General features: G+C 36.7%; 1 protein-coding gene across 8 annotated transcripts in view; it reads left to right on the top strand.

Annotated features, from left to right (window-relative positions):
• The window catches only part of LOC100027288 (ATP-dependent translocase ABCB1), a 226852-nt gene that overhangs the window by 170381 nt on the left and 32766 nt on the right, over nucleotides 1-23705 (top strand). For all 8 annotated transcript variants that reach the window (XM_007504953.3, XM_007504963.2, XM_007504952.2 and 5 more), the window contains 10 exons: nucleotides 2373-2483; nucleotides 3196-3321; nucleotides 4470-4673; nucleotides 5834-6004; nucleotides 9414-9575; nucleotides 10581-10757; nucleotides 13029-13175; nucleotides 15043-15150; nucleotides 16512-16589; nucleotides 18049-18132. In XM_007504953.3, coding sequence (XP_007505015.2) covers nucleotides 2373-2483; nucleotides 3196-3321; nucleotides 4470-4673; nucleotides 5834-6004; nucleotides 9414-9575; nucleotides 10581-10757; nucleotides 13029-13175; nucleotides 15043-15150; nucleotides 16512-16589; nucleotides 18049-18132 — 1368 coding nt within the window. The remainder of the gene's footprint in view (nucleotides 1-2372; nucleotides 2484-3195; nucleotides 3322-4469; nucleotides 4674-5833; nucleotides 6005-9413; nucleotides 9576-10580; nucleotides 10758-13028; nucleotides 13176-15042; nucleotides 15151-16511; nucleotides 16590-18048; nucleotides 18133-23705) is intronic.

The following is a 23705-nucleotide window of genomic DNA, read 5'->3' as shown; positions in this document are numbered from 1 at the left end:
TATTGGAATAACAGAGAACCTTCTTTCTCTTCAGATAAAAGAAGAGGGAGTATGATATGGTAGGCAGAGAAATTCACTGTCATGAAAACCTGAGTTCATATCCAGCCTCTTATACTGCTGGATGTTGTAAAGGGAAAATTTAGGGTTGAGACTGAATATAAAATTATTGGTCACAAGAGATTAAATTTCTTAAATCCCAATGAAGCACTCAAGTCAGAATGGAATTTTATGGTGATTTATTTACAATAGGAGGAAAAAATTAAGAAAGAGAGAGAAACAAGTTCATTTAAACTGTTCCAGCTCAAGCTAAGCCAGGCAGGAGTTCAAAGCCTTGGCCAAGGGGGCCTTCCCAGAAGGCCAAGGGAAAGGGGAGTCAGTCTTATCACTCAATCATGTGACCATCTCAAGGAAGCAGTCTGAGGGAGATTCTTCAGCCTCCAGTTCCAGGGTCAACTCCTGCCCAGCCCTCCTCACAGGAAGTCACAAGAACTCCAAAGGCAATTCTCGACATCACTTCCTTACATGTGCCAATGGTGGCTGAAGCTTGGCTTAGTTCAGCCCAAGGGACAGTCAGTTGTTTCTGATTTGTCACTTGCTAGCACATGCCAGTGTAGTGTGGGTATATACATTCCTGGGGGATAGACTAAGCAAAATGGAGAAAATGTAAAAATCACAATGTGTAACCCTGGGCTAATTGCTTAATTTCTCAATTCTCCTACCTACATATACTCTCACCCTATCTCCCTCCCCACAGGCCACTCTCTAAGACTCTAAATTGCAAAACTGATAGAAGGAATTCCTTGTGACAGTGAAATCTCATGCCCATTTCTAGGTGAAGAATAGTTTAGGAATGTGTTTTTCCTGATGTTGAATCTCTAGAGTCCTTTCTAGCCTAGGAAATTTATCATAGAAACATGAGACCTGAACAGGAAAGAACCTGAGAGCTTATTTAGTCTGACCTATCAATTTAATAGAAGAGGATGTCAATAATTAAAATGGTTTCCTGGTAGAAAGAGAGGATTAAAATCATTGGCTTGATTCCTTATCCAGACATTTCTTTCATATACAGTGCTACACGTTAGGTAGACAAAAATTGGTTCCTTTCTAATTCTTGGTATGAATTTTCTCATGAGGTAATAATGGAGGAAATCAATGGGCTAATGAGTTAGATCTATACAATACAACAGTAGTTCAAGCACTGTAATTTTTATTTTTTAGTATGGGAAGAGGAAAGGTGGTCAGTGGCACTCCATTTCATATTGTCTCGATTGCAATCCATATAAAACTCTCATCCTTTAATAAGGAAAAATACTTGTACAAAATATTCATAGCTGCACTCTTTGTGATAGCAAAAAATTGGGCAACGAGGGGGTGTGACTGAACCAATTGTGGTTTATGATGGTGATGGAATACTATTGTGCTGTAAGGAATGATGAACTGGAGAATTTCTATATGAACTGGGAGAACCTCAATGAATCAATGCAGAGTAAAATGAGCAGAAATAGACTTTGGTACTAGTAGCAATGCAACAAGTCAAGACACTCCTGAAGGAGTTATGGGAAAGAATGCTAACCACATTGAGAGAAAGAACTACGGGAGTAGACATGCAAAAGAATAACATGTGACATCACTTGTCACATGTATATATGGGTATGTGATTTGGGGTTTGGGTTTAAAAGATGGCTCTTTAGCAAAAATTCAATAATATGGAAACAGGTATCAAGTTATAACATTTGTACAACCCAGTGGACTTGCTTGTTGGCTCTGGGAGGGGAAATGAAAAAGGGAAGGGAAAGAAAATGAATCATGGAAACATGGAAAATTATTTTTAAAATATTTTTAAAAAGAACACAAAAAATTCATCCTTACAGACCTGCACGAGACTGTCCATGATAATACAGTTCTTCTTTACTACCACATTCATAACCCTAGGTTCAGGATGCTCTCTACTGACTTTCTCCCTGTTCAAATGTCAAATCAGATGCAGCTTTAAGTACTTGTTCTGTACGGTTTGCCATGTCCTGACCAGCTTCCAGCTCCTCCTGAGTTCGATAAACAACAGAATGTTTTGCTGTCACATGACAGACACAAAAATACTTATGGATTGCAAATTAGGATCTCTTTGATATTCATTGTTACAACTGAGGTTTGAGCCTGAGTCATTCTGAATTCATTTGCAAGATCCTACTGAGCCACACTGTTTCTCTTTGCCCTGTACAATCTCTGGATCTCATGATAGTACTAGAATTAAGTTGTCCATTTCCAACTCTTTTTGTTGGTCCATTGTTATACTGTGCTTACAATTCTTAGGGAGAAAAATTCAAGTTTGTAAACTAGGAATATTCTTATTTTTTGTGTTTTATTTTATTTAGAATCCAGCTATTGATAGCTATTCAGGGAGTGGCCACAAACCAGATAATATCAAGGGAAACCTGGAATTCAAAAATGTTCATTTCACTTACCCATCTCGGAAAGATGTTAAGGTGAGTGGCTTAAAATACTCCAATGGATCTGTGGTCTTATCACTCTGCACTTCCCTCTTGTGATGCAGACCATCGCTCACTGACACCTGCCCATCCTATCGGTCTTCAGTCTGTGTCCTCCAATAAATTTCTTCTAATATTGAGAAGATAACAGTGGAGGACATGGGCTATGCAACTGTCATGTTTTGCCTTGTTAACTTGTGACTAGTCCATCTTCTTTTCCTGTTATCCTGATATTTCCCTGATAATATCTTTTATTTCTGTTCTTCTTTGGAGTTCCTAATTTATTACATTGCAACCTATGCACATTCCATCTTGTACCTCTCCCTTATCCAACAAGAGATATTCACCAGTTTTTCAGAGACTATTGCGTACCATGTGCCGCAGCCAAGCAACAGTTGAGGAATATTGGTAATAAAATAATGGGCCTTTTCCCCTCAGGGGAACCAACTCATTTATAAAAAATAGGTGTACAAATTTCAATGAGTTGTTTTTACAGAGGAAAAAAAATCTGTCAATGCCCCATTTTCATGTATTTTGTGTTTCATTTAGGGACTGTTCAATAAAAATAAATTCAAATGGCTTGCTTAAATTGAAACATAATTTTGAGGAGAAAACTACTAAATGTCAACCATGTGTTTTATAGCTCTTATAGATCTCTATTTCTGAATTGTGCTGATCCCAATTGTCTTTTTCTTACTTGTCCATACAGATTTTGAAGGGCCTCAGTCTCAAGGTTAACAGTGGACAAACTGTAGCCCTGGTTGGTAACAGTGGCTGTGGGAAAAGTACAACTGTTCAGTTGATACAAAGATTATATGATCCCACAGAGGGCATGGTAAGAATCAATTCAAACAACATTTTTAAATGCCTACTGTATGCAAGGCAGTGTGTTAGGCAGGTGGAATTTCAAGGATTAAATTATATAATTAGTGCACTCAAGGAGTTTGGATTTTATTGAGAGCATATTATGTATTACACAAATGAGGCTTTTTATGAAGGTAATTTGTGGAAGGAATGAATCAGGAAAGGTTCTTTTGTAGGATGTGGCATCTACCTAAACTGAACCATGAAAAAAGATCAGAATACCAATGGATATGAGGAGGGAGTATATTCCTAGGATGGATGGCTAAATTTGGAATATAGTCAACAGCCTAGTTTTAGCTGAATTGTTGAGTACATATATAACAATAATGTGAAATATGGATGGAAAGTTAGTTTTAAGTCAGTGTCAGATTTTAATCTCATACTGAGGAGTTTATATTTTCCTTTAAGGGCACTAGGGAGCCACTGAGGGTTTTTTGAGTAGAAGAGAGACACAATTAGATCTACTTTAATTTTAGCAACAATATACAGAATGGAAAGGACAGCTATGTGGAATAGTGGATAGAGTGTCTGGCCAGTATTAGGTACTTCCTGTTAGACATCTTCCTAAGTTAAATTAGAGTTAGACATTTATTAGCTTTGTGACCCTGAGCAAATCAATTTTGCTGATCTAAGTTTTCTCATCTGTGTAATGAGCTGGAGAAAGAAATGGCAAACTGCTCCAGTATCTCTGTCAAAAATACTCCAAATAGGATCACAAAAAGTTGGTCACAATTTGAAAAATGACTACACAATAATCAGAATAGATGCTGGAATATAGAGGAGAGAGGATGGAGGCAGAGATGCCAATTTGGAGGCCATCAGAATATTCTAGGCAAGAGGTAATCAAGTCCTTGACTTTGGTGATGGCCATGTGAGAAGAATCATGAATGGGAGACATGTTTTGGAACTGTAATGGCAACAAACACTTGGCAATTAGATAGAAAGGCTAAGAGAAATGGCAAGTCAAAGATAACTGAGTGCCTAAGAAAATGGTGTGGCTCTCAACAGAAGTGACTCTAATTAAAAATGATTTAATGATTTACAGTTTCTTGGTATTAGCATGACAGTAATCTTTTTGACTTATATAGAAGGTGAAGATGGAATTTGTCTCTTTCCCAGGTCACCATTGATGGACAAGATATCCGGACCCTAAATGTAAGGTACCTGAGGGAAATTACTGGAGTCGTTAGTCAGGAGCCAGTACTCTTTGCAACCACAATTGCTGAAAATATCCGCTATGGCCGTCAAGATGTCACCATGGAAGAGATTGAGAAAGCTGTCAAAGAAGCCAATGCCTATGACTTTATCATGAAACTTCCTTATGTAAGTTTAGTTGTAGGTTGTTTAGAGTGAACTCCCCTTCAATATACTCCCCTTAACACTACATTCCTACCTCTATCTACCCCTAGGTTCAAGGCACTCTTTGGTCAGTACCTTTTCAAAAATGAAATTCATAAACTTCAATCCAATGATTCATTAAAAAAAGTCAGACAGACCTGAAAAGAGGACATATTAATTCAAAGCATAAAGCGTTTAATTAAAAACAGAGTAGTTGGGAAAAGAACAAAGAAAACACCACCATATACATTTGGTCACAGTCTTTCAGCATCCCAAGTCAGGGGTAGAAAAAGGAACAAAGACACAAGGTCTAGAAGAATCAGACTCCTAAATTTCAACTTAGGAAGATTTCTATATTTCTAGAACTTCTTAACGCTCCTTCCCCACTGATGTTCTCTTTTGGGCTGCTTTCTCTGCTATACTATCATCTACTGATTCTCAACTCAAATGTAGCTTCTAAGCAGCCTTCCCTACTCATGTGGTTCCAGCTCTTCTTGTGAGAGTGCAGCTTAACGTGACCTATTTGTGCTCCTTTGTAAGTCAGATCTACACCAGCATCTATACAGCTAGAATCCCTCAGGTCAAAACTGTCTTTTTCATTACTTTGCTTTCCTCTTTGACAGCAATTCCTCAAGACTCACATGATATTTGGGTTGGGCCAAATAAATTCCTTTTCCAACAGTGTCCCTAAAATTTCACAAATAATTTTTCCCAAAAGTTTTTCTCAGCAAAAATGATAAAGACAGATTAGCTCTGGTAATTTTTGTGCCATATTCCTAGAGCTATACCAAAGCATTGCTTTCTTTCCTTTGGTATTTGGGCATTTTGTCTTCAGAAGTGTATTTGCCTAAGTGTTACATGTATGTTGTGCATATGTGTATATATATATGTGTATGTATGAGTTGATCATGTGCACATTTATATGTGTTCTGTTTTTTGTGTGTTCATGAAGTTAAGGTACTATGCCATTTTTCCTAATAATGGTGGCTTACCTGGTAGTAGTGGGTGTTACTAAGCAATAACTCTCCTCAGTAATGTGTATCAGGAACATGATGTGTATAGGTGTTCATTGTTTCAGGTGCTTTGATCTATGGAGGAACATTGAGAGCTACTCTGATGTGTTTTTTTCTTTCCCTGAATAATAGAAATTTGACACTCTGGTTGGAGAAAGAGGAGCTCAGCTGAGTGGAGGACAGAAGCAGAGAATAGCAATTGCTCGAGCTCTGGTTCGGAATCCCAAGATCCTTCTGCTTGATGAGGCAACATCAGCTTTGGATACTGAAAGTGAAGCAGTTGTACAGGTGGCATTGGATAAGGTCAGTGAATTTCAATAAAGTGAACTTAATTAGAAATGGGATGAGAAAAAGGGGATGGCAAAGAAGGAGATGGATAGAGTGTCATGGAAAAAATGAACATGAACTTGGACAGACTTTGATTAATAGAAGAGGGTAGAAGAATCTAATGTTCTGTGCTAAATGGGGTCCTGAAGGGTTGGACATGACTAAATGACTGAAAAAAAATGCTCTTTTGAGTTCTAAGAAAATAGAATTTTCTCAAGTAATTTCCAATATATTCATTCTGACCCAGAAATCTTAAGAAAATATCCTAGACTTTTGTTTTTATAAGCAGAATTTTAGTTATGAAGAATAATTCTTTATTCGTTAAATTTTGGTAGTGTTTATATGTATATATATGTATATACACACACATATGCATATATGTATATATATATCCAATATACAGAATGTCTCAGAAGCCTTTGTGAAGTTTTAAGCTTTAGCATATACCGTGGGCAAATACTTATGTGTGTGGGTATACACACAAACACACACACACCCTTTTCAAAAAAATCTTGAACTATTGAAGTTTATATGTGTATATGCAAATAAAATCTTTTAATCTCCTAGCTTAAACTGGCTACAGTATTTATTTACAGTTACAAGTAATTTTAAAAATAATCATCAATAATATATTGGCTGTGAAAAGTCTCACAGTTGTAATAATTTGTTTCCCAGAACTTGGGCCAAATAATCAGTTATCTCAAAATATTGGTTAATAACTGGGAAATAAGTTTTTTCTTGGTCTGTTTTCTCTGTCATTGTTTTTCATAAGCCATCGCAGTTAACAGTATCTAAGCTCTTATCTCCTCATAGACTCTTCATAGAGTAAAAGTTAAACTATTACAATTTGGGACCTCATTCTTTCTTAAAGATACCATAATTATCTGTAGTCTCTTTAGCAAGGCTATTTAATCTGACATTACATGTGATAATAATTAAATGTTTATTGTAATATTTATAGGGAAAATTAGTGGGATTATAGAACAGGGGACACTGAAGCTTTTGTAGTAGGGAAAAGAGGAGTTGAAGGGAGAAAGGGAACATGGCTGTTGGTGAGGTAAAAGGACAGAGATGCTCCCTGCTGAGAGGCTATTTTTTGAAAAATTGGGTTCCCGAGAAATGGGCTGCTTATGATAGCCTGTGGGGATGTCTTCCCTATGGATTGATGTAGAAGATACCCCAGAGCAGGTAAGCACAGACCCTTCTGAGGGACAAGCCTCCCCCTGACCAAGGTTTCCCAGGAGGGGTCCAATAAGGACAGTTTATAGTTGACTGGCTGTCCTGAGGTTCAGCTCCCTCTATGTCCCCTGAAATGTTAGTCCTCTTATCTGACTGTGATATTCAAATAAAGATAAATTTTAATAACAAGTTGAATTATGGAGGTACCAGGGAAGAGGGATTCCCTAGATAAGGTGTGAGTCTCTCTCAGCTTTTGAGCTGAGGCCAGGCCTCAGAGGCTGGTGGAGTGTTTCTGTTATTCCTGTCTATGCTAATCTGTGCTACTTTTCTTAAATTCAAAGTCTTAGCAGTAGACAGCAAGCAACAAGAAAAGTTCTGACTTTAAGAGCTGGTTGGGCCTGTCTCTTCAGGCTGACACCCCTAAAGACCAGCCTTACAGTTCAAACCGCTTCCCTTAAGTCCTTTTCTTGATGACAGGATCACAGGAATCCAGGGAGAGCACACAGTTGGTAAAAATCAGGAAAATAGAGGCACTTCTATCCAGAGACCAAGAGGCAGCTCCATTCACTTCCAGGGCCAGGAAAGAAGAGCTAGCCACAAGACCAACTGCCACTCGCAGTTGCCCCTTCCCCCACCAACTGTCAGTCTTGTCAATATCTTCTCTCTCCAACACTCCAATTGCTGTTAATTCCAACTCAGTGGCAGAAAATCCAGAAATTGGATTAGTTTTCCTTTCCACATTATCTTGCTGACTGATTATACAGTTTTTTAGATGCTTGTTGAAGTAACCGTCATTTAAACTTAACCTAGAAGTCATAAAATAGAAAACAGGAATCATAACTAGTTATTGTTCCTTTTAAAAAGTCTAAATTGGGACAGCTGGGTAGCTCAGTGGATTGAGAGTCAGACCTAGAGATGAAAGGTCTCGGGTCCAAATCTGGCCTCAGTTACTTCCTAGCTGTGTGACCCTGGGCAAGTCACTTAACCCCTATTGCCTAGCCCTTACCACTCTTCTGCCTTGGAATCAGTACATAGTGTTGATTCCAAGATGTGAAGGTTAGGGCTTAAAAAAAGATCTAAATTGACATAATTCTAGAAATCAGCAGTGAAATTGTACATATTTAGGTTTAGGACTAGCATTGTAGTAAATTAACATTCAAGGAATCTCAGATTTAGAATTAAAAGGGATCATTGAAGCCATCTAATGTACACACAAACACATACACACACACACCCCTTGGGCAGCTAGATTGCATAGTGGTTTCAGTGACTGGATTGGAATCAGGAAAACTGAAGTAAAAATCTAGGTTCAGACCCCAGCTCTGTGACTTCAGGCAAATCACTTTACCCTTCTTGCCTTGGTTTTTTCAACTGTTAAGTGAAAGGAGAAAAAAATGACAAATCACTCCAGTATCTTTGCCAGGAAATCCTCAGACAGTCATGAAAAAACAGGCACAATTGAAACAACTGAACAACACAATCTACCCTTCCATATTAATAAATGAGTATACTGAGGCCTAGAGGGGTAAATCTATTTGCCCCAGATCAAATACCTAGCAAGATATGGAAGCAGAATTAAATTTCTACTGGACTCTCCATCCATTAGACTTGCCAGTGTACCATACTGCCTCCATGTTGCTGGTAAGTTAAAATATCAATAAAAAATTAAAAGTATGACAGTACTTGAACTTTCCAGGTCATTGATTACCTCACCTGATGCGTTACCATTATCAATCAACAATTAATTTTATTAAGTGTTTATTATATACCAGGTTCTCATAGGTATTGGAGAAAAAAAATATAGAGAGAATTAAGCATGCTGTATGATAACATTGTCTTCAACATATAAGAATCTTGCAAATTATTATTTTTGGTACTTTTACTTTGAGAGACTCATGATCTTCTTTATGTGGCTACACCCTCCATTGATACAGATTATACTATAATGGCTATTAATATTAAGGAGATTTTGTACAGATCTTCTCATAAATTATCCCAAAAGGAACTGTCCAAAGTGCTGGGAATTAACCTTTAGCTTTGAACATTTTGTATACTAGTACTATACACTGAAGAAGGTGTGGTATTGATTGATTCAGAAATTCTACTTGCAGGGTTATTATTTCCTCCAGTACCATATGTTATTAGTGCTTGATCTTGTGCCTGTAGCAATTGGTTTTTCCTTCATTCTAATTTCCTTTCTCTGTAGGCAAGAGAGGGTCGTACCACTATCGTGATAGCCCATCGTTTGTCTACAGTCCGTAATGCAGATGTCATAGCTGGTTTTGAGGATGGAGTTATTGTGGAGCAAGGAAATCACAATGAATTGATGAAACAAAAAGGAGTTTACTTCAAACTTGTTACCATGCAGGTACATTTTCACTATACATATATATATATATATATATATATATATATATATATAGTTTTTTATATAGATGTGGGTTTTTCTATGATTTATACAATAAGTAAGTAGCTTCTCTCTTCAAGATTATCTTGAAAAGTAGAAAAATGCAGCTTCAGATTTCTGTTTTAAGTTTCAAAACTTAATGCAGGGTAATTAAAGAATTTTGCAAATATAAGTTGGAGAGAGATGATTAAGAACTGAGCCAATAGAAGAGTGATTGTTTGCCTATATTTGCACAAGAAAAATGGCACAAAAGAACACTTTTAAGGAAGTATTATTAAGGAATTTTTACAGAAAACAAACGAGAACAGGATAGACTTGTGACATAGCACATTTTGACATTAAGTTTTTAGATTAAAAAATGCAATTCTCCTTGTGGAATTTTATTTCATTACCTGGATAATTCTAATTGGGTTTGATTATTTTAATTTTATCTTTGAATATATTATGTTATATAATATTGTATTATTTTTGTCTTGTACATAAATGCAATTAGGTGGCATAGTGTATAGCATGCTTGGACTGGAATCAGGAAAATTTATCTTCCTGAGTTCAAATCTGGCCTCAGACACTTTACTAACTTAGGTGACCTTGGGAAAATCACTTAACCCATTTATCTCAGTTTCTTCATCTGTAAAATGAGCTGGAGAAAGAAGTAGCATACTATTCCTGTATCTTTGACAAAAATACCCCAAATTAGGTCAGGAAGACTCAGTCATTGACTGACAACCACCACCGACAGCAAATGCATATGTACAATTTGTACATTTCTCTACATTTTCACATATACATATAGGTATGGAGTAAACAGCTGAATAGCTGGTATTTCTTGCTAATTCATTCCTGACAAAGAATGAAGAAGCAGAATGTTAATCTTAGTATCTGCAATTTAGAGCTTAAATTTTCTTTGTTAAACCAGATTAAGTAGGTAGCAGATACTATCTTTAAAGCATATTTTGCTTATTTTAGACAGGAGGAAATCAGATTGAATTGGAGGATGCTACTGATGAATTGATAGATGAAAGAAATACCACAGAACCAGTTACAAAAGGTTCAGGATCCAGTATCCGAAGAAGGTCAACTCGCTCAAGTATCAAGAAGCCACAGGCATCAGAGAAAAAAGTTAATGGAGAGGAGAAGAAGCTCGTAAGTCTGTTGGGGTTTCTGCTGATGTGGCCATGTTTTCAATAGAGCACAAACAAAATTGGAACTTGCTAAATACCATCTAAAAATTAAAAGACAAAGCAAGTGGCCCACAATAGAAAACCTATTTTCTTTGCCTACCTTCACACATCTGCCTTTCCATCAAGTTGGCTTCCTGGTTCCATGACCTTTAAAGAAAAATATGATATAGCAGCAAAACCTTAGTAGTTGTGTTATCATAATAGTTCAAAAATCCATAATTTCCTTAATTCAACACCCTATTTGCATCTTAGCAAATTATTTTTGGACAAAAATAATTCTCACTAAAAATGCACCTCTCATTCCTCTTTGCAGAGTTGGGGGACTATAGGTGTGGAAAAGTACATACACTGCCTGAGACAGCTGACATTTCTATATGTATTTTTGTTATAATAATAGAACGTGTCACTAGGTGGTGGATATATATGGAGATGAAGGTGACATGAGGAAATAATAACTGTATATGTGTATATATATATTTATATATATATATATCGATTAAAAAGCTTAAAAAACCAAATAATGTGGCACTTAGGTATCAACTTTCTTATAATGGGCCTCTTCATACTAAGCTTTGATGGTGCTCTGATGGTGGGTGTACAGCTATCACCAGGTTCAGGTTCAAAGATTTTCCAGCATGGCAGGACTTTCCAGAGTCTAGTGCCTCATGGGCATAGCATTCAGTCATGCCATGCTAACAAATGAGCATTTATTAAGTGTCTGGCACGTGAAGCCTTCTCCCAGCAGAATGGAAGGATGAATACCTTGGGTACACAAAGGCAACTGAAGGAGATGCTGGTGAGTGCTTAGAGTTTGGTCAAATATCAAAGATGCCAAGGGTATTCACTGCATCTCAGCCACCAGACTTAGATGACACTGAAAGAGAGTGAGACTAGGGATTTTGTTCAACTCTGTCTTACTTAGATCCAATTCATGCACAAGTCAAGACATCATCCCATGATATTGCTGGTCCTCTTAAAAAATTGAAGGATGAGGGGACAGCTAGGTAGATTAAGAGCCAGGTCTGGAGCCAAATCTAGCTTCAGATATTTGCTAGCTCTGTGAACTTGGGCAAGTCACTTACCCCTATTGCCTAGCCCTTACTTCTCTTCTGTCTTAGAACCAATACACAGTAATTATCCTTAGATGGAAAGAAAGGGTTTAAAAAAAAAAGATGAGCAACAATTATGTGCCAGGCACTCTGCTAAATACTAGGGTTATAAAGCAACTTGGAGTAACTATACAAGCCATGATGAATTTTATAGAATCATCATGCAAATAAAAAATGATTTAATTACTAATAAAAAGTTCAAACAACTTTTATGTAATGCTAGTTTGGATTTCAGTTTCCATCTGAAGTAGTTGCTAATATGAGGATAGAAACCAGGAGAAAATTTTCATCCATACTCTCATCTGATCATCTTATCAAATGTGATACTTTACACAAAATATGCAATTTAAATGAGTATTCTTTGTGTGCATAGGTTAAAGAACACAGTGCTCTAGATTCAGAGGACCTGGGTTCATTTCTGCCTCCCAGGCTTATAATTACTTAACCTCAATGGACTTCTGTCTTCTTATCTGTAAAACAGCAGAAATGGATGAGATCAATTTTCAACTCTAAATCTATGATTTCTTGTTAATTATATGAAAATTAGCAAGTTGATGTGTTGATATCTTTTAAAAATAGCTTGCTTCATTTTTACAAAAAAGGAAATTACAGAAACTGCTTTTTTAATGTATGAAATCTAGAAGGTAGAGCATAAAAGAGGAAAACTTGGGAATTTTTTCTATCATCATCTACGAACATCCTATATTTTACACATAGTTGATATTTATTGGAGTAGAGAAGAAAACAGTGAAGGGCCTCATTTGTGGCCTGGCATGAGAATTTACTAGTCTTTTTAGTCAAGATAGGGTAAATATTTTCAAGTGAAAATTACAATCAATAGTTTTGACTTAGTATAACATGATTGGATGCTCATGGAGATTTGAAGATTACAAAATAAATGCTTTTTGTTCTGCCCAAATTAGTTTGCAACTAGATACTCACCAATTAGCAACAATAGAGAGGAGATGTTTTTTGTTGATAGTCTCTCTCTTTGATGAAAGCTACTTATACACCAGGCTGGAAAAAGCAGATTTCTTCTTTAACTGCAAGTAGATAATGAAAACTCACACCGAAATTTTTTTTTTGAGATTTGTATTACTTCTCATGATCTCTTTGTTTCCTAGGATGAAAATGTGCCTCCAGTTTCTTTTTTCAGAATTCTGAAGATGAATAAGACAGAATGGCCTTATTTTGTGGTTGGCACTTTCTGTGCCATTGTCAATGGAGCTCTACAACCCACATTTTCTATAATATTTTCCAGGATTATTGGGGTAAGAGCTACTAGTGGGATGATTGTTCCAATGACTGGATAGGATTTTGAGTCTTGCCTTTGAAAAAAGTGAATTGTTTCACTTATTGATAACTCTAGTGTCTCTGTCTGGGTCAGGCTGGTGGACCCAATTGGAAACCTCACTGAGATAAAAACTGAGATAAACTACAATCTGACTGCTTTTTCCTTAAGAACAGAAAGGTTTCTTTTAAAAGATTGAAGCAGGGAAAGGGAAGAGGGCTGGGGAAATTTCCCTAACTCTAATTCTCTATTCTCCTCCCTCCAGTATGAAAAGATTCTCATGAATCTTTCTTTTTTCTTGCAGCTTAGCGAGCCCTGGAACCTCTCTGTCTCTTGACCCAAATTCCCTAATCTAGCTTTCCTGACTGGCCTCTCCCCAAATCGTCTGGGTAAAGAATACAGTTCAGGCAGCTTTGATAAGGTGGTGACAGAATGATAGTCACCCTCAAGGCCTTCAGCCCTGACTGAGGTGAAGGTTTCTCTTGAAAACACAGACAGCTTTATCTTTTTTAGGTTGGCTTCTTCACAGGATCTCAGTTATAATTTAGAAACTGAAATCAGGAACATAGGAGGCAGGGATCAGATGTAACCCGCTGAAATATTCTTCCTTGGTAGACCAAACAGATGAGTGGAAAGGAATGTCAGAGGCAGGGTTCAGTGGCTTCCACAGAAAGTCCCTCACAGGAAGTGATCTCTCTCTCAGCTCCAAAAGACAGGAACTAAAGAGGGCTCCCTCCAGCACTCTGGTCCTTTTTATAAAAATACCTGACATTCCTTTGGAACCTTCTCCTTGTGTTTCACAGCATCAGCCAACTACAGAGTCAAAAGCAAACCTCTGCCTTTGCAAACTCTTCCTTTTTCTCCTATTTTAATTCCTTTTATAATCTGGGAAGCATGTTATGTAGTGGTTAAAGGTAGACTTAAAAATACCTTCAACAAACAAATAAAATGAGCTCTTGCGGATGTAGAGCCAAAAAAAGGGAAGAGATTTAACATGTTTCTAGGTCAGGTTGCAAGGGAATCAGGCCAATAGAAATTGCTATTGCTGCAAATTCCTATTGCACTGATTCTTTGATATCTAGAGTATCTACTTATCAGCTGATAAGCTTCATGGATGCTCTTTTAGAAGGAACAACAAGACACAAAAAGGCTCCAGAGGGCTATTTAGGGTGCAAGTCAGATTTATTTTAATGCAAGTAGTGCATAGGGGAAGAGGATTAGTGCTGGAGTTGGTTTCAGGAGATGTGGATTTGAGGTAACTGATATTTTTCAAACTTCTCATGACTCCAATCCTCATATGTAAAAGAAGGAGGCAGATTAGATGTTGCCAAAGGAGAAGACTCTGTGTGTCAGCTCACTATATGTTTAAAACTCTCAAGCTTGCCTTCCTTTAATATTTATAGAGAACTTTATCATTTAAAACATTTTTACATATGGAACTTATCACCCTCAAAAGTGATCTACATGGTGTGTAAGTGAAATAAATGAAATTTTAGATAACTATATGAATGATAGAATTACTAAGAAAAATTATATATTATATATAGCCTTTTTAACATGTATCCCCAATGTAGAAACAATTTTAATCATTCTTTTTTTAAAAAATTGAGTTCCAAATTCTCTCTCTCTCTCTTCCCCATCATCCCTCCCTCAATTCATCCCCCTTCCTTATGGCAAAAAGCTATACATAATCTTTCAGCTAGATGTTCCCCAAAACATGTAGTAGTTCGAATGGTATTTTAAGGTTTCTGGCAACAAAATATTGAGTCACACAGACCACAGTGCTCACCTAGAATGGCAATTCCTACATTCCTTTATCAAAGTAAAGTATTTGATTTTTTTTTTAGGTCTTTACACAACCAGAAGATCCTGAAACAAGAAAGCGTAAAAGTGATCTGTTTTCGGTGTTGTTTTTAGTATTAGGAATTATTTCTTTCATTACTTTTTTTCTTCAGGTATGTGTCCATATATTACTTATTCTCTATAAGTTTATGTACATGGTTTCTACCCTCTAGAGTAGTGATGGTGAACATTTTAGAGACCAAGTTACTCCAGACAGGGGATGGAGAAAGGGACCGAAGTGGCCTGAGAGCTCTGCTTAGGGGAGGGAGAGGTGTGTGTGTAGAGGAGGAAAGGAGTGACCTGAGGGGAAGGAGTAAGTGCTTCCATTGGCCTGTTTGGCAGAGGGGCAAGGAGATACATTAGAGAGGGGGAAGGAAGCAGCTCTGCCCAAGTCTCTCTGCCTTTCTAGTAACTAACTCTGGCAGGAGACAGGGCACTTGCCCACAGAGAGGTCTCTGTGTGACATCTTTGGCATCCATGCCAAGGGTTCACTATCACACCTCTAGAATGTAAGCTCCTTGAGGGCATATTTCGTGGTTGTCTTAGCGCAATCAGCATTTTTATTTTTATTTTTTAATTAAGTAATTTAGAATATTTCTCCATGGCTACATGATTCATGTTATTTCCCTTCTCTCTTCCCTCCTCCCTCCCAGAGTTGGTGAGCAATTCCAATGGATTATACATGTATCAAAATCAGTATTTTTTAAAGGCTTATAATGTGCTAGCTCTTGGGTGCTGTGGATATAAAGACAAAATAAGCACCCCTACTCTTATGAGGTTTATATTTTATTTGGAGAAGATGATGGATGGAATATCTGTGCAAGGTAGTTATGGAGGAAGGGAATCAGCAATTACAGAGATCTGTGTCTGTGTGGATAGCTAGATGGTACAATGAAGAGACTGCTGGGTCTGGAATAAGGAAGACTTCTCTTCTTAAGTTCAAATCTGGCCTCAGATGCTAACTAGCTGTGTGAACCCAGGGAATTAACTTAACCCTGTTTTCCTCAGTTTCCTTACCTATAAAACAAGCTAGGGGAGTAAATGGTGAACCACTCTAGTGTCTTTGCTAAGAGAACCCAAATGGGGACATGCAGAGTGAAGAGATGCTATTTTGGAAGATTCTAGGAATCTCTCCTGTCAATCACTACTCCACCACATTCCACAGCATCTCCTTGCATAAACATTTCTTTTTCCAAAATACCTTCTCTTCAAGAGTCAGACATAACTAAGCAACACCAACAAAGTCTGCATACCTGATACATAGTAGATGTTTAATATTAAACGTTGGTTGATTATCCAATGAAAATTAAAAATGTAACTAGAGCTTGGTAGTAATCCACCTCTGCCACTACTCTATGAAAGGAAACTGTGCAACACGTTAATAGTTATTACGTGCCTAGCACAGTGCCTTGGACATAGGAAATACTTAATAAAAGCTTCTTCCCTTCTTTAATTTGTTGTTTCTTCTCAACAGGGCTTCACATTTGGCAAAGCTGGAGAGATTCTTACAAAGAAGCTCCGATATCAAGCCTTTAAATCAATGCTGAGACAGGTATTTTTCTCTCTTGTGTTCACAAACTGATAGTGATGACAATTTGATGACTAATTGATAGTGATCGTGGAATGACTACTTCCTGTTGCATTGATTTTTTACCCTTTTAAGAATAATTTTACCACCATCTTACAAATTAGCCATCATCTTAATCCTAAATCTAGAGCTTAAACAAATTCAATTATGAGAAAACTAGAACATTAATGAAAATTTAAAGCCTACCCCATAAAAATGTCATTTGTGTTTAGTTCACTAATGTTCATTGGTGTTGGAGGCACCCTTGTTTTTTGAATTTAGAAATACAGGAGAGAAGCTGGTAAGCACTACCCTGGTTTGTTAAATCTGCAAAATGGTTTATTCTTCAGGATTTGAGATGAGTGCTACTTCACCTCAACAGAGGAAAAATCTACCCTAGATAGCATGCATTGAGATATTTTTCAGTCCTAGTATATATCAGGCAAGGTTAGCACTTCCAAAGATGTGATCAAGAGAATTTTGTCAATAATTTGTCAGTTAATACTGGAATAGTGATCCAGAATATTTCTGTGATTCTAGGAGTGAAGAGTCTCAGATGTACCTCACCTAGTTTATATAATTAGGAAGATTACCAAAAAAATTGAAAGAGTAGATTCCTTTTTATCTTAGGCATCTTGAGAATGAATTAGAGCTTCATCTCATATTATCAAGGAGGAATGGAGACTCAGAGAAATGACTTCCCAAGATCAAAGAAAGTTAAGTAGGGAATCTAGGTTGTAAACCCAGGCCATCACACTTAAGATCTAATGGTCTTTCTGTTAGTTATTTAGCATGTTCCAGTCTTTACTAGGACACAAGCTCAGTGCTAGGCACTGAAGATCCAAAGAAAGGGGGTAAAAACTCAATCTCTGTTCTCAAGGTATTTACAATCTTTAAATCCCAGTGGGGAAAAAATGGAGTAATCTCAGAAGGAAGGCACAGCATTTTAAGGAAGACTGAGAAGGACTTCTTACAGAAGGTGGGTAGGTCATCGTGTGAAAGTGGTTTGTCCTCTTTCCCTTGGTACAAGAACTGGAGCCCAAAAACCAGTTATTTATTCAGTATCTGATGTGAACTTTCTTGGGCAAGTACTAAAATGACGAGATTGAACTCAATGGCCTCAGAAAGTCTTTCATCTCCCAATATTTGAACTAAGGATGGCCTTCCACAGTCAGCACTCTTCTATTACACTATAGTTAAGATGCCAGTGTCATGAAAAGCTTTGGTTCCCCTAGTCTGAAGAGCAATTAGCAACTTAAAAACTGGAGAAACAACTAGAACTTCTCAGTGCTAGTATATTTCAGGCAAGGCTGGCACTTCTAAAGATGTGACCAAGAGATATTTGAGAAAAAGAGAAAGGATGAAGAAAAGAAAATTCAACAAAAGGAAATGATGTACCCTTAAGTGAAAAATGTTAAGATAATAAATCTGTTTTGTGCTGCAGGATGTAAGCTGGTTTGATGACCCTAAAAACAGCACTGGTGCTCTGACCACAAGACTTGCCACTGATGCCTCCCAAGTCAAGGGAGTAAGTACCAGTTTTCCTTTTGTCTCTGTTATTAGCCTTCTGTGAGCTAAGCATGAAACTGATAGTCTATTATATATTTTCATCACTTTTAAAAACATTGGATAAATATATAAAATATGATATCTGGAGATGCTATAGGATTTCCAGAAGGGATTCTAACTTGTAAATTCTGGAGACTTCCAATTGAGTAAGCTTTTTATTTTTTAAGTTTTTAAAACATTATTTTATTTGGTCATTTTCATACATTGATCATTGGAAACAGATAATTTTCTTTTCCTCCCCCCCAAACCCCTTGCCACCCCTTCCCTAGCCAACACGTGATTCGTCTGGGTATCACATATGTCCTTGCTCTGAACCCATTTCTTTGTTGTTGGTATTTGCATTAAGGTGCTCATTTAGCACCTCTCCTCAATCATATCCCCTCAACCTCTGTAGTGAAGCAGTTGCTTTTCCTCGGTGTTTTACTCCTTCAGTTTGTCCTCTGCTTGAGGATAGTTTCGGTTTTTTTGTTTATTTTTCTCATAGATCGCTGCAGGTTGTTCAGGGACATTGTAAACCATTACTGGAGAAGTCCATTACATTCTCTTGTACAACAATGTGTCAGTCTCTGTGTATAATGTTCTCCTGGTTCTGCTCCTCTCACTCTGCATCACTTCCTGGAGGTTGTTCCATTCTCCATGGAATTCCTCCACTTTATTATTCCTTTTAGCACAATAGTATTCCATCACCAACATATACCACAATTTGTTCAGCCATTCTCTAATTGAAGAGCATCCCCTCATTTTCCAATTTTTGGCCACCACAAGGAGCGCAGCTATGAATATTCTTGTACAAATCTTTTTCCTTATTATCTCTTTGGGGTACAAACCCAGCAGTGCTATGGCTGGATCAAAGAGCAGACCGTCTTTTATCTCCCTTTGGGCATAGTTCCAAATTGCCCTCCAGAATGGTTGGATCAGTTCACAACTCCACCAGCAATGAATTAATGTCCCTACTTTGCCACATCCCCTCCAGCATTCATTACTTTCCTTTGCTATCATGTTGAACAATCTGCTAGTTGTGAGGTGATACCTCAGAGTTGTTTTGATTTGCATCTCTCTGATTATAAGAGATCTAGAACACTTCTTCATGTGCTTATTAATAGTTCTGATTTCTTTATCTGAAAACTGCCTATCCATGTCCCTTGCCCATTTTTCAATTGGAGAATGGCTTGATTTTTTGTACAACTGGTTTAGCTCTTTATGGATTTGAGTAAATAGACCTTTGTCAGAGGTTTTTGTTATGAAGATTGTTTCCCAATTTGTTCCTTTCCTTCAAATTTTACTTACATTGGTTTTGTTTGTACAAAATCTTTTTAATTTGATGTATTCCAAATTATTTATTTTGCATTTTGTAACTCTTTCTAAGTCTTGCTTGGTTTTGAAGTCTTTCCCTTCCCAAAGGTCTGACATGTATACTATTCTGTGTTCACCTAATTTACTTATAGTTTCCTTCTTTTTATTCAAGTCATTCGCCCATTCTGAGTTTATCTTGGTGTAGAGTGTGAGGTTTTGATCCAAACCTAATCTCTTCCACACTGTCTTCCAATTTTCCCAGCAGTTTTTATCAAATACTGGATTTTTGTCCCAAAAGCTGGGATCTTTGGGTTTGTCAAAGACTGTCTTACTGAGGTCATTTACCCCAAGTCTATTCCACTGATCCTCCTTTCTGTCTCTTAGCCAGTACCAAATTGTTTTGATGACCACTGCTTTGTAATATAGTTTGAGATCTTGGACTTCAAGGCCACCTTCCTTTGTATTTTTTTCATTATTTCCCTGGATATCCTTGATCCTTTATTCTTCCAAATGAACTTTGTTATGGTTTTCTCTAATTCAGTAAAATAGTTTTTTGGTAGTTCAATGGGAATGGCACTAAATAGATAGATAAGTTTGAGTAGGATGGTCATTTTTATTATGTTAGCTCATCCCACCCATGAGCAATCAATGTTTTTCCAATTGTTTAGATCTAGTTTTAATTGTGTGGAGAGTGTTTTGTAGTTGTGTTCATATAGTTCCTGTGTTTGTCTCAGCAGATAGATTCCTAAGTATTTTATATTGTCTCAGGTTACTTTAAATGGAATTTCTCTTTCTAATTCTTGCTGCTGAACTGGGATGGAGATATATAGAAATGCTGATGACTTATGTGGGTTTATTTTGTATCCTTCAACTTTGCTAAAGTTGTTGATTATTTCAATTAGCTTTTTGGTTGATTCCCTAGGATTCTTTAAGTAAATCATCATATCATCCACAAAGAGGGACAGCTTGGTCTCCTCATTGCCAATTTTAATACCTTCAATTTCTTTTTCTTCTCTAATTGCTATTGCTAGTGTTTCTAGTACAATATTAAATAATAAAGGTGAAAATGGGCATCCTTGTTTGAGTCCTGATCTTATTGGGGAGGCTTTGAGTTTTTCTCCATTGCAGATAATGTTTGTTGATGGTTTTAGGTATACACTGTTTATTATTTTTAGGAAAGGCCCTTCTATTCTTATACTTTCTAGTGTTTTCAATAGGAATGGGTGTTGTACTTTGTCAAAGGCTTTTTCTGCATCTATTGAGATAATCATGTGATTTTTGTCAGTTTGCTTGTTTATATGGTCAATTATGTGGATGGTTTTCCAAATATTGAACCATCCTTGCATTCCTGGTATGAATCCTACCTGATCGTAGTGGATAACCCTTGTGATGACTTGCTGGAGTATTTTTGCTAGTATCCTATTTAAGATTTTTGCATCTTTATTCATTAGAGAGATTGGCCTATAGTTTTCTTTCTCTATTTTTAACCTGCCTGGCTTTGGGATCAGTACTATGTTTGTGTCATAAGAATTTGGTAGAACTCCTTCTTGGTTTATTCTGTCAAATAGTTTGTATAGTATTGGGGTTAGTTGTTCTTTGAATTTTGATAGAATTAATTTGTGAATCCATCTGGTCCTGGGGATTTTTTCTTAGGGAGTTCTTTGATTGCTTGTTCAATTTCTTTTTCTGATATGGGGTTATTTAGGTAATTTATTTCTTCTTCTTTTAGTCTAGGCAATTTATATTTTTGTAAGTATTCATCCATATCACTTAGATTGCCATATTTTTTGCCATATAATTGGGCATAGTAGTTTTTAATGATTGCCTTGATTTCCTCTTCATTAGAGGTGAGGTCTCCCTTTTCATCTTGGATACTGTCAATTTGATTTTTTTCTTTCCTTTTTTTAATTAGACTGACTAGTACTTTGTCAATTTTATTTGTTTTTTCAATGTACCACCTTCTAGTCTTATTTATTAAATCAATAGTTCTTTGACTTTCATTTTTATTGATTTCTCCTTTGATTTTTGGATCTCTAATTTAGTCTTCATCTGAGGATTTTTAATTTGTTTACTTTCTAGTTTTTTAATTTGCATTCCCAATTCATTGACTTCTGCCCTTCTTAATTTGTTTATATATGAACTCAAGGATATAAATTGCCCCTGAGTACTGCTTTGGCTGCATCCCATATGTTTTGAAAGAATGTCTCACCATTGTCATTTTCTTCAATGAAGTTATTGTTTCTACGATTTATTCTTTAACTAGCTGGTTTTGGAGAATCATATTGTTTAATTTCCAATTAATTTTTGATTTATCTATCCATGTACCCTTACTAATTATTATTTTTATTGCATTGTGGTCTGAGAAGGTTGCATTTATTATTTCTGCCCTTTTGCACTTGTTTGCAATGATTTTGTGCCCTAGTATATGGTAAATTTTTGTGAATGTACCATGTACTGCTGAAAAGAAGGTGTATTCCTTTTTGTCCCTATTTATTTTTCTCCAAATGTCTACTAACTCCAATTTTTCTAAGATTTCATTTGCTTCTCTCACCTCTTTCTCATTTATTTTTTGATTTGATTTATCTAGTTCAGATAGGGGAAGGTTCAGATCTTCCACTAGTATAGTTTTTCTATCTATTTCATACTTGAGCTCCTCTAGTTTCTCCTTTAAAAATTTGGATGCTCTGCCATTTGGTGCATACATATTCAGTACAGATATTTCCTCATTGTCTATACTGCCTTTTATCAGGATGTAATTACCTTCCCTATCTCTTTTAACTAGATTTATTTTTACTTTGGCTTTGTCCAATATCATGATTGCTACTCCTGCCTTCTTTTTATCATTCAATGCACAATAGATTTGGCTCCATCCTCTTACTTTCACCCTATGCATATCTACTTTCCTCATGTGTGTTTCTTGCAGACAGCATATGTTAGGGTTTGGGATTCTAATCCACTCTGCTATTCGCTTGCAGTTTATGGGTGAGTTCATTCCATTCACATTCAGAGTTATGATTACTAGCTGTGTATTTCCCAGCATTTTGATTTCTACTCCTGGTCCTGCCTTTTCTTCTTTCACTATTTCCTTCTATGCCAATGTTTGTTTATAGTCAGTCCCCCTGTTCCCCCCCTTATTTTACTTCCCTTTCTACCTCCCTCCCTTTTTATTCCCTCCCTTATTTTCCCCTGTAGTCTTTTTAAAATCCCCCCACCCTCTCCCTCCCTTGTACTGCTTCCCTCCCCACCAGTCCATTTTTTACCCTTCTACTCCCCTATAGGATGCAAATCTATTCTCTTCCCCAATGGATTGGATTGTTCTTCCCTCTTTGGGTCAGTTTCAAAGTACATAAGAGTTGAGTATTTCCTATCTCCAATCTCTTTACCCTTCCAGTGTATCGATGTTCCCCCCCTCCTGCCATGAGCTTCTTTGTGACATATAAATTTACCCCCATTTCTTTCTTTTCCCATTTCTTTTAGTCATAACCTCTTTTCTTTTTTAGCTCTAGTCATGTATATATATACATACACATGTATATGTATTTATGCATACATATATCTATATACCTATTTATGTCTTGTCCTTTCATCCTATACAGTTTGTCACTGTTCCCTCTGAGTGTAATTTTTCTAGCTGCTCAGGTGATAGCAACAATTTTTAAGAGTTACCAATGACCTCTTTTCTTATATGGATACATATCATTTTAATTTATTGAGTCTCTTAAAAAAAATTTTGTTGTTGTTTTGTTTTGTTGGGTTTTTTCCCCTCTTTTTTGATTACCTTTTTATGATTCTCTTGAGTTCTGTGGTTGGACATCAAATTTTCTGTTCAGGTCTGGTCTTTTATTTATGAATGCTTGGAACTCTTCTGTTGTGTTGAATGATCATACTTTCTCCTGTAAGAATATAGTCAGTTTTGATGGGTATTTTATTCTTGGTTGTAGACCTAGTTCTCTTGCTTTCCAGGAATATCGTATTCCATGCCTTTCGGTCCTTCAGTGTGGATGCAGCCAGATCCTGTGTTAACCTCACCTTGTTTCCATGGTATCTGAATGGCTTCTTCTTGGCAGCTTGTAATATCTTTTCTTTCATCTGATTGTTTTTTAATTTGGCTATAACATTTCTTGGTGTTGTCAGTTGGGGATTAAATACAGGGGGTGATCTGTGGATTCTTTCAATCTCCACTTTCCCCTCTTGTTCTAGGATCTTGGGACAGTTTTCCTGAATAATTTCCTCTAGTAT

This window comes from Monodelphis domestica, chromosome 5 (assembly GCF_027887165.1).
Source record: "Monodelphis domestica isolate mMonDom1 chromosome 5, mMonDom1.pri, whole genome shotgun sequence".
Taxonomy (NCBI): Eukaryota; Metazoa; Chordata; class Mammalia; order Didelphimorphia; family Didelphidae; genus Monodelphis; species Monodelphis domestica.
The sequence above is the reverse complement of the archived record's forward strand: the minus strand, read 5'-3'. Positions and strand labels throughout refer to the sequence as shown.